The 13437-nt window shown below is 36.8% G+C and overlaps 1 protein-coding gene across 7 annotated transcripts in view; it reads right to left on the reverse strand.

The window, feature by feature from the left end:
• LOC137399552 (ral GTPase-activating protein subunit alpha-1-like) overlaps positions 1–13437 on the reverse strand; it is a 67566-nt gene that overhangs the window by 7604 nt on the left and 46525 nt on the right. For all 7 annotated transcript variants that reach the window (XM_068085720.1, XM_068085718.1, XM_068085719.1 and 4 more), the window contains 13 exons: positions 13117–13225; positions 12858–12968; positions 12374–12541; positions 11780–11971; positions 9793–9942; positions 9557–9607; positions 9067–9208; positions 7554–7663; positions 7055–7236; positions 5576–5755; positions 3974–4253; positions 594–752; positions 102–229 (listed from right to left, as the gene is read on the reverse strand). In XM_068085720.1, the coding sequence (XP_067941821.1) occupies positions 102–229; positions 594–752; positions 3974–4253; positions 5576–5755; positions 7055–7236; positions 7554–7663; positions 9067–9208; positions 9557–9607; positions 9793–9942; positions 11780–11971; positions 12374–12541; positions 12858–12968; positions 13117–13225 (1962 nt within the window). The remainder of the gene's footprint in view (positions 1–101; positions 230–593; positions 753–3973; positions 4254–5575; positions 5756–7054; positions 7237–7553; positions 7664–9066; positions 9209–9556; positions 9608–9792; positions 9943–11779; positions 11972–12373; positions 12542–12857; positions 12969–13116; positions 13226–13437) is intronic.

A 13437-nucleotide genomic window follows, 5' to 3' on the forward strand; every position in this document is an offset into this window, starting at 1 on the left:
CAATATTTTACAATACATTAGAACTATCAAGGGATACAACTGTATTGCCACCAGTTGATAGTCAAATGAACAGGCGCTAGACTAGAGCCATCAAAGGATACAAAGGTTTAAAGTGAGGAATGGTGAGTCTGTGAACACGGCTTGCATTAATCGCTGTATATCTGACTAGAACAGGTAGAACTCTTTCACTGACAATAGCACCATCGAAGAGGGGACCAAAGTAAGGTACCTACAATACATAACAGGCACATGTAGTAAGGCATTTTCAGTTATCTAAACTCAAGCCTCGTGTCACTGTACAAACAAGTAGACACCTAGTAGACACCTAGCTCAGGCGATCATGTACCGTAAGTGGCAGGATTGAACAACAGTTGAACACGCAAAAGGTTAACTGTAAGTCAGACAAGTGTTTGGTTTGTGTTGCTGCCATGTAAGGATAAAACTACTAGCTCAAGCAACTGAAATGCTCTTGCATTATGAGTCAGAGGGAGGGGAACCTGCTGGCTACACTTATGCGCAATGTTTAGCAATGATAGCGATAGGTGAAGGCAGAAGAGAATATATAGACACATGTAATAAACCTAAATACAAACCTCAGCTTTTTTATCTATTTGAATGCGAAAGAGTCCACACTTGAGTGGATATATGATAAGTATGACATCGCCAAATTCCGTAGGAATTATCCCCCTCCTGTAGGGGCGATAATGCTCACTCCAAACTATGTGTATCTCATCATTACCTATATGCCGCAGCTACAATAGAAAAGCAAATAACGCATACATCATCTATATATATATATATATTTCTCAAAGTATGTCCGTATGTATGTCGTATGTCTGTCTGCATTCCGGCTATAGCTATTATTAGAATAACTGCAGCTGGACAACAATGCTGACGCAGTGTCATAGAGTACCGTCATTAGAAGCCTAGCAGCTTACTGCAATTCTCCATTGGCAATGTGCCAGGCTCACAGCTTGAAAGTTACAATTGTTTGACAAAGTTTTAAAACCTTTAGTTGTTTTCATTTTTCTCTTAATTTATTTAAACTACACAAAACACTTCTCTCATGATATGTAGTTTGAAAGTTAGAATAGTAAATGTAGTTATATGTTAAATACAAATCAATTTTCTGTCCAGACATTTTTATTACTCGGGCAATGCCGGGTAGCACAGCTAGTATATATATATACAAATTGTTTGCATGGCCCGGCTAACCCAAAGGATGGTAGTGTCTACTTAGGATTGGGTGTCCTACCAGAAACCTAGAAGTTTGAGCATTAGCTTAAAGTCTTAGGCAGTCCCAATAGTGTGCCTTTCTGCAGCTTGATGGTGTTTATCGTTGCCGGTAATTGGGCAAGCCACATTTGAAAGGGCAGGCGTTATTGCACCAATGATCCCCGGAACTACAGTTGTTCTTACATGTACGTAGACACGCGTGCATGTGTATGTCTATCACATATGTGTGTATATATATGTACTAGTTGAATGCCCGGCGTTGCACAGGTAATAAAAAAGCTTTTGCACAGAAAATCAACATTTATTTTCCATCCAACTTTTAAATGACGGTGTTTGTTTATTTTTGTATGTATGCCATAACATTAATTAAGTTTATGTTATATATACATGTATTTTTAGCATATAAATAAATATATACTATAAATATCTATATACATATATATTTCTCAAAGTATGTTTTATGTCTGTATGTCGTATGTCTGTCTGCATTCCAGCTATAGCTATTATTAGAATAGCCTAGCTGAGCAACAATGCTGATGCAATGTCATTGCCTACCGGCATTTGAAGCTTACTAACTAAGTTAGTGGAATTTTCCATTGGCAATGTGCCAGGCCGCTTGGCAATGGCCTGCCACTTGCTGGAGAGTTGCCTGCCAGCAAGTGGTAAGCAAATCTCATCACATATCATTGTTTATAAGCTGATTTTTATTACCCGGGCAACGCCGGGAAGCACAGCTAGTATGTATATATTTATGGTATAATACATGTGTATATAGCATTTGGGGGAAGCTTGGGCACATATTTTTCTTCTAGTAAAATTTGTTTTAGTTAAAAAAATTTTCTAGCGTTAATTAATTAACTATAGAACTGTAGAGTCTGCATATTAACTGTGGAGTCTACAGTTAATTAATTAACTATACAGTTAGTTAACAGTTACGGGATCATTGGTTAATTAACTATACAGTTAATAGGTCTATGTAAAATAACTATGCTTCGCACTTGAACTAATTTACTAGAAAAAAAACTTTAATGGTGATTGGTTGAAGGTTGACTTGCAACAAAATTCACATTACAGTTATTTGGTATCAAAAGATTTACCATGTCTTGCTCTGTTGTGTTGTAGGTGCCAAATACGTGGAATGTGATTACAAGCTCTTAAAAGCTCAAAAACGAAAAGCCGCCGTAGATTGGAATCTGTTTATTTCTCTGACGTAATCATTACAGTTTGGTTATTGTCTTGTCACGTGAGAACATCACGTGAATTGAAAGGCCAATAAAAAGCTCAATATAAAACCTATCGTAGCACTAGTTTATGACAAACACTTCGGGTTTTACCGAAGACCCCGTATCAAATATAGATGCTTGCTACTTTATACAGTTTTGTTTCGGCTTGGTCTAATCGGCAAGTCGTAATCTGATCACGTGACCCAATACTTTGCAAATAATTTTTGCAGCACTTTTCGATTATCACAGGTAACCAACAGGCTCGTCATGATTATCAGACAATGATATTTACTCCTTCGAGCTAAGGTTAAAAAGTGTAACGATTTTTTACGGTAAGTTATAAGATATCAGTGCTATAAGTGACAGCATTACAAGGACGACAAAACAGACGCGTAAGAACAATAGACATGGCTTTATTGAATGCGTGAAGTATATTTGTGACAATATTTCGACGAATGAGGTTGCATGAAAGTGTAAACAGAAACCATCCTGTAACAACTACGTCCCATTTGAGCCATTTTGGAAAGCGAATCCAAACTACGGCGGTCTCGTGTGACTGCGAGTAACTGTTCGTTATTTAGTTTTTAAGAGCTTGTAATCACATTCCCATATATTTTGCACCTACAACACAACAGAGTAAGACAAGGTGAATTTTATGATATCAAATAACTGTAATGTGAATTTTGTTGCAAGTCAACCTTTAAAATACCATAGACCTATTAGCCATGCAGTTAATAACTGTTAATTAACTATACAGTTAATTAACAGTTATTAACTGCATGGCTAATAACTGTTAATTAACTATACAGTTAATTAACAGTTATTAACTGCATGGCTAATAGGTCTATGGTATTTTAACCAAACACCATTAAAGATTGGCAGATGTACTGACTATGTACACAATTAATCCATTGTATCACGGAGTAGGCTGCGTGGCTTGGTGGTTTAGCTCGCCTGTCTGCAGCCCTGGAGCCTAGAGGTTTTGAGTTCAAATACAGTGAGAACCAGATTTTTCGTTTCTGAAACTTCATTGCTATAAGTGGACAAGCGAATACAAACAGACAAACAGAATACAGTCAGACAAACACTGAGATTTATATGTATAGTTTTGCATATATACAGTACATTCTTATATAAATGCATATATACAGTACATGCTTATATAAATGCGTATATACATATATGTGTATATGTATATACGCATTTACGTTAGAGAGGTGACAACAAACAAGTATACAAGTTCAAGGAACAATGAACACAAGTCATATTAGCAATGAGAATAATAATTGTGCCATCGCCTGACTAATGGAATCACTAACCACAACATGTCAATTTAACAACAATTTGGTACATGATGATATAACAACCTCTATATCATTGTCTCTTATTCGCCGAGTCAGACGGCGAATTCCTAAGATTACTATAATAGTAAGCAACATCAAGTCTTAATAAATGGTCAGCTCGTGTGTGCATTTACGAATAAAAATAAGTACAACCTAGCCTAAGTACCCTACCTTCCTGTGCCTATCCTCCTCAGTTGTGGCGGGCATTCTAGTAGAGACGTGATACATGATTTCCAGAGTACTAGTGCAGTAGTAAGGAGCTGTAAGGCCATTAGTACCATTGCGTTGTAAACCCCCCATAAAGCCTTCATGGGTGGCAAGGTCGACCTCCCAACCAAGACCTGATACGAATCTCTCAAAGGCTGATGAAGCAGAGGAGTTGGAGAGAATGGATTGCTTGTCCTCATGCCCATTAGCCACATACACAACAGCAAACTTATGCGTTTCTCTACTGCAAATGAAAGTGAATGCTTCCAGTTATAATTGGGTGAAAGAACTCAAAATTTTTATGAAGATGTACACTGAGCATCATAAGTAGGGGAAGCAGTAATTACTGTATTAAAGAAAAAAATATCTGTTGGCTACACCAAACGAAAAATTAAAAAATACACTTGATTACAACCTTGAAACTACTAATATAGTATAACTTATTTCACGGTATTTGATAACTCCTGATTACTTGCTAGCACTAACTAGCCTCTCATTTCTTGATGGCTAAATAAGATCAACAGTTCTGCCTCAACAGTTTAATAACTTTATGGACTATAACTCTATTAAATTAAATGTACTTATAACTATTAACGCAGAGAAATGCCCTTGTTGAGTTTTCTCGCATTAATAAAACGGAAAAATCCTCTAAAATAATATATTTAGTAGATAAAAGTTGTTGAATTATTATTAACATTTCTATTTTGCACACATTTTCCTAACCGCTGTCTCAGTGACATGAGAGCACAACTGTAAGCTGTAAACTGCAATAACTGACCAACCACTGGTCCTACATTCATGTAAATATTTTTGAATAAATATTTGTGAATAAAATTTGCGTTACAGTGATCCCTCGCTACTCCAAGACTCATCTATTGCGGTTTCACTGCATCACAATGTGTTAATAGCCTAAGTTTTATCATGTGTGACACTAAAAAGGTGACAATGGTGAAGCAAATAAAAAGCAAGCCACAGACCAACGAGTCGCTTAGATAATCAACTTAGATAGTCGCTTAGATTAGCAACACAAACATAGATTGTCTTGTAGCATTAACAGAGGCTACATAAGTGAAGATTATTCAGAAGTATGGCTCCATCAGTGAAATTTCCTTTCTGCATTTTCTTACCATTCCAAAAATGAAGCAAATCCAGTCTGGACTGTGGTTTTGAGGTGAAGCAAGTATGAATCAAACATTCTAATGATAGGTTACATCTATTTTACATAAACTGATTCACAGCATATAGACTATCGTTGGCTACTCTTATGTACAAAATGGAGGATTGACACTACTTCTTGGTTTTTACTTTTTATGGTCAGACCTGGTTCTAGTTACATACAACTGTGATAAGTGAGGCATCATTGTATAATTATATCAGGTTAGCAGATTCTTTCTTATTAGCTCGCTTTTGGTTGGTTAGACATGACAATCGAGAGTGATGTCAATTAGGTTTATATCACTATATAATACACAATGATAGGACAAATATATTTTCACAAGCTTTTAATAATAGATGATTTATAGTGTATAATCTTGACCATATCCTAGTAGGAAATAAGTTATATACCATGACTGGGAGTCGAGATGCTTGAGCTCTCTGAGAAGTTTGTCATTCTTTTTAAGTAAGTAGTAGTTTTGTCTCGTCTCCCAAGAGAGGTAACTAAGTTGGTTAAGGAGTTGCCTGCACACCGTAAATGGAAAAGTGGAGGGAGTGTGCTGCGTAGCCCGCATTCTCTCTACTTGTAGACTAAAAACAACAATAGAGTTTTACTAATTACTCCAACTAAACGGAACGATAAGTGTGTTAGAATATGGGGTGATAGGCATTCCGTGTGAAACTGTAAAACTTTGTGCTGAGAAGCCGATAAGAAGCTTTTTCCAGCTACACAACCAATCAGAAGCTTCCTTGAGCTGCACCACCAATGAGAAGCCTCCTTCAGCTGTACAATCAATAAAAAGCTACCTTGAGCTGTACAACCAATAAAAAACTTCCTTCAGTTGTACCACCAATGAGAAACTTCCTTCAGCAGTACAACCAATGAGAATCTACATTCAGCTGTACAACCAATAGGAAGCTACCTTGAGCTGAACAACCAATAAGAAGTTTCATTCAGCTGTACAACCAATAAGAAGCTACCTTGAGCTGTACAACCACTAAGAAGTTTTCTGAAACAGACTAGCAGTCAACTTTTTAATTACTAACAAGATTTTTGCTGGAAGACTCCCTAACTTTTGTAAGATTCAACAGCAATCTATGAGCCTCCACACAGAGTGAACACAAGGCAGGATACTAATGTTATAACTGAACATGCCCCGCACATACTCTCTCCTAAACATGTGATGAACACAAGGCAGGATACTTATCTTATAACTGAACATGCCCTGCACATACTCTCTCCTAAACATATGATGAACACAAGACAGGATACTTATGTTATAACTGAACATGCCCGGCACATACTCTCTCCTAAACATATGATGAACGCAAGGCAGAATACTTATGTTATAACTGAACATGCCCTGCACATACTCTCTCAAAAACATATGATGAACACAAGGCAGGATACTTATGTTATAACTGAACATGCCCTGTACATACTCTCTCTTAAACATATGATGAACACAAGGCAGAATACTTATGTTATAACTGAACATGCACCGCACATACTCTCTCCTAAACATATGATGAACGCAAGGCAGGATACTTATGTTATAACTGAACATGCCCCGCACATACTCTCTCCTAAACATGTGATGAACACAAGGCAGGATACTTATCTTATAACTGAACATGCCCTGCACATACTCTCTCCTAAACATATGATGAACGCAAGGCAGAATACTTATGTTATAACTGAACATGCCCAGCACATACTCTCTCCTAAACATATGATAAATACAAGGCAGGATACTTGTGTTATAACTGAACATGCCCTGCACATACTCTCTCCTAAACATATGATGAACGCAAGGCAGGATACTAATGTTATAACTGAACATGACCTGTACATACTCTCTCTTAAATATTTAGAAAAGCAAAACCTACCGAAAGTCAGTCTTTTGATCTGACCGTGTTATCAGCTCTTCTTGTTCATGCATGGCCGCTCTGCTCCGCACCTCTTCTTCCAAAGAGCCAGTTTGCTCATCTATCGCATCAAATGGTTTATCAAGTGGCTCCCCAGGTTGCAGCTGGCACTCGGTACTGAACTCCCCTACGTGTCTCAAGATCTGAAGAATACATGTTGTATTAAAGTGTAATTGTATGGTAACTCCATCTTGTATCATCACTGAGAATATGTCTGAACAGGTCAGTTGATGAGCTGGCATTTGGAATGCTTATCAATTAATGTGGGAATTTGCTCATAGCTCAGAAAAGGGATCATCAAGTTGTTTTACACACAGACAATTGAGAAATTGTTTTTTGTTTATGTATTGGCAATAAAATCCATTATTTATTTTATATCTGCGTGAACAACGATTTATAAGATTTTTCCTGCATTTTCCATCTACAGCTGCCAAATTGCCCAAACACCAACTCCATTTACCTTATCGAGTGGGTCATCACTCGATGGCAGGGGGTTGTTGATTGCATCCGTGATGGTTCCAACATCAGCGGCATCAAATAGACTGTCAGTTATAGTAGATTGCGAGAATGCTGTAAGAGATTACACAGATGTATTAGTCTACTTACTCTACTTACTTCAAGCCTTATTCAACCTACCTACTCATATATCTGCTAATTAACTACTTCACAAAAATCACTTTGGATGATTTCTGTGTGAAAAACATTATTGGTTGTTACTCCGGCATTACTAAGAAACATATAATGATTACATTTCCATTTCAAACACAATATGCATCTAGTCGGGGCAACTACAGTTATTTCAGATTATTGAGTGAATAACTAGTTGTTATTATAAAAATTGAAATGTGGGGTAAAAATATTATTATTATGAAATCATTTTAACAAATATTAGGATGCTATGATCAGGTACTGTCTTATCTGTCAGTCAAGAGAAAGAAGGATGGGAATAAGAGGTCATGAAGGTCATATTTACACAGTATGATGATTTACAAAAATACAAATGAGCATAGCAAGCGATGTTAGAAAGAGATTTTATTTGAAGCAATGTAATAAAACGCCTAAACATTCTTGCATATATGAGGGATATCACTGTTAATATATAAGTTTTACAGATGATTCTCAGTCTATTAGTACAGTAAGTCGTCAACTTACGACCTATGCGACATACGCCCACCTGACATTACGACCACGTCTGTGGGAAGAATAGGTAGATAAGTGCGAGGCGGAGCAAAAGCCGTTCATCATTCTTTTCGTTAAGTTTTTGTTGGGGTGAATTTTTTCTGCCACACAATAACAATAATTTCTCTCGAAATTAAAATTTGGCGATTTGTGTACTGATTATATCCGTTATTAAGAGACATACGCTGCTCGCCATGGCGAGTTCAGCATTGTCCATTATGGTAAAAACGGATTTGCAAACAGATAAATTATAAAATCTTAGTTAAAATACATAATAAAACTTCCTTCAAGTATGTGTTTAGTAACTAAATTCATTTAAGTTAGATCAGAGTTGACAGAATATACAGAATTGACTTACATCCAAATCGTCTTATGACCGGCGGGCCAGAACCAAACATGGTCGTAATTCGACGACTTACTGTATAAAAAAATAGAAATGTTGTTGGGTTCATGAAGTTCTGTTTTGACAAGCTAGGACTCCCAGACTGTTTTTATAGACTTATGAATATGAGACGTGCGTATGTGCCTATGCCTTTGTGCAATACTCAAATTTTTATATATCTTTTTGGCCGAAATTACAAAAAGAATTTTCACATGATTGGCTGCATCAAACACTGTAATGCTAATAGCTCTATTAGAAGGCATAATCTATGTTGATATTCCTTCAAGTCTTTTCTCAACTTCAAGAGTCTATAGAGAAGATTTCAACTCGGTCACAAAAAGGGGTAATAATCACACACTGTACTAAATTGAGATCTGAATGCAAAGCTGTCTTCTACATGTATTCAACTTACTCCTCTCGTGTGTGGTTGGTGCTGCCTGTCGCTCATAGACCATGGTGCTACTCGATGAATACTTTCCTGTTAGGTCTCTGATGAGAACTCGTGCCGTAGTGCGAGAAACAGTCGCTGACTCAACTGTACAGGTAATGTCTCTCTGTAACAGTATATCTACATGTATATAAATCTTAAAGTCTGTGTATTTGTGTGTAGTTCCGTATGTCCAGCTATAGCTATTAAAATGTTGGAGTGAGGAATCTGAATCGAAGAAGTTTTAATATTGGAACCTCCTGACCGTGAGATTGATGGATTCATAGGGCGATATATGTCTCTATGTGGATAAAAATACACTACCCCTTTCCGTTACGGCCTAACATAATTTTATTCTTGCTCTTTATTCTTGCATGGAGTACAGTGCTATAGCCTTACCTGGAGTACAGTGCTATAGCCTTACCTGAAGTACAGCGTGCAGAGAAACCAGTAAATAAGACAGACATATACCAACCTTATCCATCTCCATGACAGTTATAAGGGTAGATCTGTTGAACACAAACATCTGAAACAAAATATATTATCAGTTCATCCTTGTATAGCAATTTGTACTTAGTGATAAATATACAGATATTCATAAATCTTTACATCACTGAATTTCGATTTTTATATTAAAGAGTTCAGAACAATCTTTGTCTACGTGCTGTTGGTCTGTGTTGTTGGCCTGTGCTGTACCTAGGCATACCATACCTGGAGATTAGGAGAATCAAACACTTCCTTGTTCATCTCACAAGACGAAGAAGTGTCAAGGTCGTTGCACTCCTGTAAAGAGGTGTAGGTGTGCGTCGGGTTACTGTTGGCAGGAAAATGGTTGACGAGATTCACTAAGTGCCGCATTACCTGCAAGACACAAATAAACTGTCTGCTGAAAGGGTTCATCATGCCTACTGCAGCCTTTCATTACTTGATACGCATTTTACAAGCGAATACCTACATTATTCCTTTTAGTGATGGCTTACTTTACAGTACTCTGTTTTTCATCTATAGCAGTCAAAAGTTAAAATCGTATGGCAGCAATTGGTCTCCCAAATGTTTAGCGCAGCAATCCATCATTAATCCATCATTAATCCATCATTACAGCTGGATTCAGCTTCCAGCTGTGATTTCAGCTTCAGGATTTTGCAGCGAAATTTTTTTATTAGAATTAAAAAGTCAAAAATAAAATAAAACGTACAAAGCTAGAATACATGAAATACAACAAAATGCTTTTGACACCCTTCATCATGCCTCTTAAATGCTTTAGATCCTCAAAATCATCTCAAGAACCTAATAACAGGAGGAAAACGCTTACAATTAATGAAAAAGTTACTTTATTAGATACAAGTCTATTAGATTCTATTCTTATTAGATACGAGTCTATTAGCTTCTATTATTATTAGATACGAGTCTATTAGCTTCTATTATTATTAGATACGAGTCTATTAGATTCTATTCTTATTAGATATGAGTCTATTAGCTTCTATTCTTATTAGATACGAGTCTATTAGCTTCTATTCTTATTAGATACGAGTCTATTAGCTTCTATTATTATTAGATACGAGTCTATTAGATTCTATTCTTATTAGATATGAGTCTATTAGCTTCTATTCTTATTAGATACGAGTCTATTAGCTTCTATTCTTATTAGATACGAGTCTATTAGCTTCTATTATTATTAGATACGAGTCTATTAGCTTCTATTCTTATTAGATACGAGTCTATTAGCTTCTATTCTTATTAGATACGAGTCTATTAGCTTCTATTATTATTAGATACGAGTCTATTAGCTTCTATTATTATTAGATACGAGTCTATTAGCTTCTATTCTTATTAGATACGAGTCTATTAGCTTCTATTCTTAATAGATACGAGTCTATTAGCTTCTATCATTATTAGATACGAGTCTATTAGCTTCTACTCTTATTAGATACGAGTCTATTAGCTTCTATTCTTATTAAATACGAGTCTATTAGCTTCTATTCTTATTAGATACGAGTCTATTAGCTTCTATTCTTATTAGATACGAGTCTATTAGCTTCTATTCTTATTAGATACAAGTCTATTAGCTTCTACTCTTATTAGATACGAGTCTATTAGCTTCTATTCTTATTAGATACGAGTCTATTAACTTCTATTCTTAATAGATACGAGCCTGTTAGCTTCTATTCTTATTAGATATGAGTCTATTAACTTCTATTCTTATTAGATACGAGTCTATTAGCTTCTATCCTTATTAGATATGAGTCTATTAGCTTCTATTCTTATTAGATGCGAGTCTATTAGATTCTATTCTTATTAGATACGAGTCTGTTAGCTTCTATCCTTATTAGATACGAGTCTATTAGCTTCTATTCTTATTAGATACGAGTCTATTAACTTCTATTCTTAATAGATACGAGCCTGTTAGCTTCTATCCTTATTAGATATGAGTCTATTAACTTCTATTCTTATTAGATACGAGTCTATTAGCTTCTATTTCACAGATTTTCACTTATCGCGGAAGTCGCCGGTTCAGATTAACCATGAAAAGTGAGAGACTACCATAATCGCAAAACTTGTTAGCTAGTATTTGCAATACGTTAGACGGTTGTAAGAGCAACTACGCTCAAACCACAAAATGGAGCCATGCTAAATGCAATATTCCAATTTTGACACAGCGTTCGCTGACACAAGCTACCAATTGAAAAAGCAGTCTTACAAATCTGGCAGCATATGAGACGGAATCTCCTTCATACTCAGGATGCTCGACAGCCTCCGCCCTGTGCAGTGATTTCACTGGGCTGTTGGTGCAAACAGCGACAGACATCATAGATTCGAGGTCATATTCCTGACTGAGTCCCGGGGTGCCATGGTTTTGCTTGTCCTCCCTGGCCGAGACTACTTGCAAAATCTAAAAGCGTTCAGAGTAGTCAGCATTGTAGCTAGTAGTCATAGTAATCATATCTCATCATATGACGAGATATGTAGGTTTTTTGCTCGTCAAGCAACTTGCGTCTACTGCCAAACAACTTTATTGTCAGTTGAGGTAGAATATATATATGAGGAATGCATAGAAAAGAGGTTTGAACTGCCAACACCTAGGCCCTTTTTTAGGTTTAATCTCCGATAGGTAATACAAACAGCGGTGTTGCCTAGAAACTATTTATAAACTGTAAAACTCACAAGCGACTGAAATTCCTTGCTATGTGCAAGTATGGGCTAAACTGACCAAAGTGTTCCGAGTTAACTAGATAACTGGAACTCTTCGTCCAACCTATCTGCTAACAGCTGGCTGTTGCGGCCTACAACTGACCTTGAGCACCTTGCCAATAAGACATTTTCCTTGCTCATCAGCCTTGGCGAGGTCGGCGAGAGGAAGGTTCATGCACCAGCGCAGCAGGCAGAACATTATAGAAATGACTAGATTATCATCTAAACTTGTTTGAGAGAAAACGTGATTGTGGAATGTAGCGGCTATCGTCTGCAAGCATAGAACAAATGCTCAACTAACTGTTAGACTAACTGCTCAACAACCAGTCTTCTTTCTACAAAGCTATTATGTGTCAATTTAAATTGTGAGGTATGACCTTTACAACAAGCACGAATATGTCATGTGACTTGACGGTATCGACTCTAGAAAATGTCCAACTCATTCAAATATAAATAGTAATATAAATGAGGAATTGAGATTCCGTGAGCCTATTATATGAAGATTATATGAAGGCCAATATAAAAGCTAAAATATGCAATGTATTCATCTGAATGAGGGTAACCATAAAAGGCTAGAAAAAACTTACAGAGACTATTTTCACCGGTAGTCCAGCTTCAAACTCTGTAAGTTGGGGAACAAAGTCGCTAAGCAGTATTAGCATATCACATGCTACCCACGCCACCAACTTTGTATTGAACTGCAACAGAAGCAAGGCTAGGGTTAATGAGTCAGAAAGAGACTGGCTGAACACACATTAAGTAGTAGTTTCACTACTGAATGTTGACATTGGCATATTCAGCCAGAGTATGAGAATATTAGAAAGGCAGAAAGAATCAGTGACTCACCCTCAGGCTCACAAGAAGAACATTGACAGCATCTCTGAACTTGGAATGTTTCTCGCCAGACAACATCTCCTCCACAAGGAATATACCGAGAGAGCTCAGAGCTACACACCTGCATTTAGAATTTAGAGTGCATTAAATAACTTACAACAAAAGAAGTCAGAGCTGAGTTCATAGAGCTACTCAAAAGTAGATAGAGGCCTAGATGTATAATCGGCAGATAGGCAAAATAAAAAACTGTCCATCTGAAGACGTGTGAGGAGGAAAAGGCAAAATGAACAACTGTCCATCTGAAGACGTGAGAGGAGGAAAGGGAGCAAACCG

Source organism: Watersipora subatra, chromosome 7 (assembly GCF_963576615.1).
Source record: "Watersipora subatra chromosome 7, tzWatSuba1.1, whole genome shotgun sequence".
Classification (NCBI taxonomy): Eukaryota; Metazoa; Bryozoa; class Gymnolaemata; order Cheilostomatida; family Watersiporidae; genus Watersipora; species Watersipora subatra.